Raw genomic sequence first — 5,361 nt, forward strand, 5'->3', positions numbered from 1 at the left:
GGAGGCTTGCGTTGGGCTCATAACCTATTGAAGGTGAGGCGAGGAAGGTGGAGGAGCTTGAGTAGAAGGAAGAAAAAAGAGATGTGATTGAATTTTATGAGTCTGTCTTCAGAGAGTTTCCTGGCACCATTGATTTATCTTTCCTGTAAAAGGTGATGTATCGACTTATGCAGGATTGGGTCCAGAACATATTTTGTATGGTAAGACATTCTGTACAATAACTTGTACGCTATGTCACCAATTAGGACACATCATTGACAAATTTTGCCGTTTACACAAAAAACAACACGACATATGCCTTTGTCGAACAGAAAATTATACTCTACCATAACATAAAATCTCTGACCTCCGACCGTAACATAAAATGTGGTTTTAACAAAAATACTGCATGTACTTGTTAAAATTTATGCATTTTATTTTTAAATATTTGCCATTTTATTTTAAGTTTAAAAAAAGAGGGAAAGAGGGAAAGAAGGTTGGGACGGCGAGCGAGTGGAGTGGCGGCAATGGTGGCGACGGTGGCGAGCTAGAGTGGAAGAAGCGTGAGGGGGCAGAGTGAATGAGGTGGTGAGCAAGGGTGGCGACGTCCGCGACAGTAGAAGGGCGGCATGCGGGTGGCGGATACTGCAACAACGGTAACAGCGGGGAGGCGGCAGTGGGTGGATGGTGTGGAGAGCCGGGAAGGTGAGGAAAGCACTGCTGGCGATAATCGAGCTGGACGTGGACTGCGCGTTGTTTGACAGCGCTGCCGTGTGGTCGGCGTTCTGTTCCGTGGACGCGGAAGTTCGGGCGTTTGCGCAAGTGTCACGATGTTCCCGCTGCTCCGAGCTTATTTAGATGCAAAAGACCGGCTTTTCATTCTACCACTCAACTCACCGACTACGGCACAATCACGATGAGTGATATTGACAACTTTGGCACCGTCCCCTCAACGCAAACATGCCGGCGACGGTGCAGACCGCGACGATTTCCAGCGTTCAGGGATTAATAGAGAAGGCTGCGATGGTGTACTTAACCGACTATAGATAGTATCGGGGTGGCCGCCGTGAAGGCGGGCGTATCCGACAACCAGTGGCCACATTCGCACCGCATGATAGCTGCTGCGTGTGTCAACGAGTTTCTCTCGTCAACAGAGATTTCTCATACATTCGAAGTATGTATGAGAAAAACGTGTGTTGCTCATTCATCGACTACTCCTGTTGTTAGTACCATAGTACTTCGTCCCAGCGCGTAATGGTAGTGCCATAGCGATGTAAAAATTCAGGCACGTCTGTGCTTCTTGCGCACACCCTTGCCCTGTGATTCCTGCTCAGCAGCTTCACGTTCAAAACGTGACAGAAGCTGTAAGGCTTCGTCTGCCGTCGGCCGAGCACTCGGGTCTGGGTTCATCAACCGATCTAGGAAAAGCGCTCTTTCGGGCTCCGCAGTCCATTCCCGTTCAATCTTACTTGTCTTCACCAGGTATCCCACGGCCCATAAGTCAACCGCAGTCGTGTGGGATCCACCTTCCATAAAAATGTCTGAAGCGTGTTCGTCGTGCGTCAAGTGATCGCCGCTGGGATATTTCTGCGGACTTTGAGCTGCATCAGCGAAGTCGATCAAAAACCATTCAACGCGGTCGATATGCTTGATCACGTTAGACCAACGGATGTCTCTGTGCATCCACCCGTTGCGATGGAGGACTACAAGGGCCTCGAGAACGTTCCCGAGCGCGACGAACAGTTCACTCAAGCTGCATGGCTTCATCTCAATGTCGCGGGGCTTAAGTGTCAACCTCAATTGGTCTGAATCCACCGTGACGACTGCATCGGCACAAGGAACCCCATAAGCTTTCAAAGAATCGTAGATCTGCTTCACGCGACGATACTCTTCTTGTGTATGAAAGATCTTATCGACGAAAATCGGACTCAACCGCACCTTGACGCCATTGGCGCGATGGATGTCCATGAACTCGACCCCTGCCGAGGCTGGACAGTTTTGCACAATTGCCGGGAAAAGCAGACACAAATTCAGAAGTGCCAGTACAAGTCGAAAACGTTCCGGCACATGCTGCAAGTTAAACCCTCCAATAAGGTGGGTTTTAACGTTGCCCGTGACGTCTTGATAGATAGCAAATAATTATAGCTCGAAGCCCGACGCAGCATAGCCAAACACATACGGCACTCCACCGTAGGACCACACCAGCGTTTTAAAGAGCTCCTCACGAGGCACAGTGATAGAAGTACGAGGTTCTTTCTCCTCACCACGAAAAACACAGATATGATCCAAAGCAAACAAAAAGTCGGGTCGCTTCAAACCTGACGAGGATTTCCTGCTCGAATCCCGGTTGATGTAAGCACGCCTAAACACAAACCCGAGCACCACACGGATAATTGAATCCCAGAAATAATGAAATGCACTCTCTGTGGCATCCCCATCCACCTGCGGGTACAGGAACGCAGCGCTAAACACCGAATCTTTTAAAAATTCGCACGGCGAAATGTCGTTTAGCTCGAACAATTTATCTCGAAGGAGTTGGCCTAGTATCAATGGACTCGACCAAGCTTGAAACACAGACTGCGGTAACCCAATCTTTACAGGGAGAGGTTGTCCGATAAATTCATTAAGATCTCCGCGTGTCGGCAGTAGCGTAAGTTTTGCAACTTCACTATGTTGAAATCTCGACAGCCAGAAGTCCGACCCATCAGAAATAGGCGCACTACTTGTCCCAGGAGGCAACGCCACCAGCACCGTGCTGGTGGCGTTGCGTCCTGGGACAAGTAGTGCTCAGTGAGCACGTGAACAGGTGTGTTCATCGACTCGACATCCTCTAGCGTGGGTACGAACTTGACGTCCTTCTCCGACAAGCCAACCAAGCTGAGCGGTGCTCCTGCAACGCCCAATAGCTTCAAATCACTCGTGTCACTGACACCGTCCTTCACGTCGTTCTCCGTTAGCCACACCCCAGCGCCTTTCTTCTTCTTCGCCAGGAAGAGCTGCAGGTTCTTGGCGTCGCATGTGATCGTCGATGCGTTCTCCTCCTTGACCGCCTTCTTTAACGCGGAAACCGACGCACTCTCGTCTATGTCCACCTCGAATGCGCTTCCCGCCACACCAACAATCGCGCAGAAGGGCTTCACCATCTGGTACGAGAGCATACCGGTACGCTTTTCTAACCAAAAATAAATACTTTTTGGTGAACGGTAGACATAATTTGACACGACCAAACACTTATGCCTCGAACTGACCGAAATTCGCGTTTTGCTCTTACAAAATGAGGTCAAAATAACATGAGATTTGTATTTTGAGTGACTCACTAAAAAGGACCAAAACGGCAAATTTGGTCGGAAATACACAATAGCGCTCCGCGTAGTAGCGCTTCTGCGCTGCACTCTTGGTATTGCTCAGGTGAGTATACCTCCATCTTTGTTTATTATTAATTTTATATTTTTCAGGGTAGAAAAGTTAAAAAGCTGGTAGTCCTAGGGCACATACAACACAGCGATAGAAGTTCATTCACGATAGTGACTCGTGAAGATCGAAACGACGAACTACGTATACATGTAAGAGTACATAGGCATCGACTGGACTAACTGTCGCGCATAATCCATCCGCCTCGCCATGAGAAACTCTGGTTCCACCACATCTGCCATCAACTCGTATCGTTCCATCATCTCCTCTGCACGAGCATCAACCGGCTGGGGCAAGAAGTCATCAACCTTGATTGTCTTGAAAGATCCAGGCATGAATGACGGAGGAGGTGGGGCAGACTCCGTTCGTCTCAGTACAGCTGCCTCGATAAATCTGAACGCGTTCTTCGGATACCTTAACGTAAGTTGGGTCAGAACGTGCTTGTCGCTGAACCAAGAGAAATGCCAGTGGTCGTTTAAATCCGTCAACAAACTCAGCGGATAGCAATTGAGAGGCGCCTTCATGCTGCAGCTCACAAGTTGACCAATTGCTTGAGGAACATGGCCCGGTTCGACTTTCTTCTTGAGCTCGATCACCAAGCTGACCCCAGCCAGCTTAATCAGTGGGTTCTTCGCTGTTCGATTGATGAGCAATACATCAGCTGTGCCTTTCATAGCAAACGGAAGTCTTGGGTCCACGATGTTAAGAACTGATTTATCGCCCGCAATGTCATCCAACAAGAAGTCTCCTCGATCTATCAGCGTCTTCAAATGCTGCTGCAAGTACGCCATGTACCCAGCCCTTTGACTTTCCTCGCTCTCCACGATTTTTGGAATCCACGAATAACCGGCGATGGAAGTATCGACTGGCTCCTTGACATCAGGAATATTTTCGGTCAAGCGCATCTTCTTGACAATTCGCTCTTCCATCGCAGTATTCAGATCGGAAAACGAATACGCAGACGCCTTCTCATCTCGTTCCCTGAGAACCTTATTCATTGACATCTCCACTTGCTCTACAGTCAGTGGCGTTGTCGCTGCAGACATCTCTTTTGAGATAGTACCGTCTTGCTCCGGAACCACCACCAGCACGTGAATTTCATCGGTGGATGGCGATAGCATCCCCGCCAGCACTTTCTTGAGGCCGGACTCTCCCTGCAGCTCCTTTTCTTCTTGCGTTAGAGATTTGACGAGAGCAGTCTTCTCGCCCTTTTTCAGCTTCTTCACATCTTCAGTGAGGCTCGACAGCCATGCGTTGCCCCCCGCCTTTGCCAGGAAGAGCTGCAGGTTCTTGGCGTCGCATGTGATCGTCGATGCGTTCTCCTCCTTGATCGCTTTCTTCAAGTGCCCCACCGACTTGTTCTCGTTAATGTCCACAGGGAACGTGCTCCCAGCCACACCAACGACGGCACAGAACAAAGTAACCATTGTCCTCGAGCCGGCGGATTCTGGAATAAGCGAAAAGGTGCTAAAATGTTGCACCCGTACCTAAGCGGGAAAAGAAGGTGATGTCACAGAAGGGAACGTTCTCTGAATTTTATCCAGAGTCCCGAGATAATCCAGCGATTTCATTACCCTGTCATAACAGTTTCGAATCGTATGAGTACTCATTTTAAAAGCAGCTTTTAAAAAGCTTCCTTTTCATAAATAATATAATGCACGTAGGCTGACCCATTCACCAAAGATGAAGGCAAAATTCCTGGCTAAAATTGTTTGATGATTCTGTATTGTAACCATATTTATTCAAGCCTGCTAGTCGTGATTGGTCCTCTGCTGTCGAAAATCGATAGGACATAACTCAGACTTAGTACAGCACTAGCAGTATGGTCAGATTTCCCCTTCCTGCTACCTTTTCGCATGGCTACACTCGGCCTACATTTTCGTCCCAGCTTACGGACCACGCCTATCTTTCTAACTCGGTCCGACTATGCCAAAATTACAAAAAAACAAAAACAACACACAAATAACTCAC

The 5,361-nt window shown here is 48.6% G+C and overlaps 1 protein-coding gene and 1 pseudogene across 1 annotated transcript; both read right to left on the reverse strand.

Annotated features, from left to right (window-relative positions):
• Positions 1-1,263: 1,263 nt before the first annotated feature.
• Positions 1,264-3,122, reverse strand: PITG_18822 (annotated as a pseudogene; the record flags this gene model as incomplete).
• A 362-nt stretch (positions 3,123-3,484) lies between these two features.
• On the reverse strand, positions 3,485-4,817 carry PITG_18823 (Crinkler (CRN) family protein; the record flags this gene model as incomplete). The annotated part of the gene is made up of 1 exon (XM_002997190.1): positions 3,485-4,817. One exon carries the CDS (start codon positions 4,815-4,817, stop codon positions 3,531-3,533), a length of 1,287 nt encoding a protein of 428 aa, XP_002997236.1.
• Positions 4,818-5,361: the final 544 nt, after the last annotated feature.

Source organism: Phytophthora infestans, genomic scaffold, assembly GCF_000142945.1.
Source record: "Phytophthora infestans T30-4 supercont1.82 genomic scaffold, whole genome shotgun sequence".
In the NCBI taxonomy this organism is placed as follows: domain Eukaryota; phylum Oomycota; class Peronosporomycetes; order Peronosporales; family Peronosporaceae; genus Phytophthora; species Phytophthora infestans.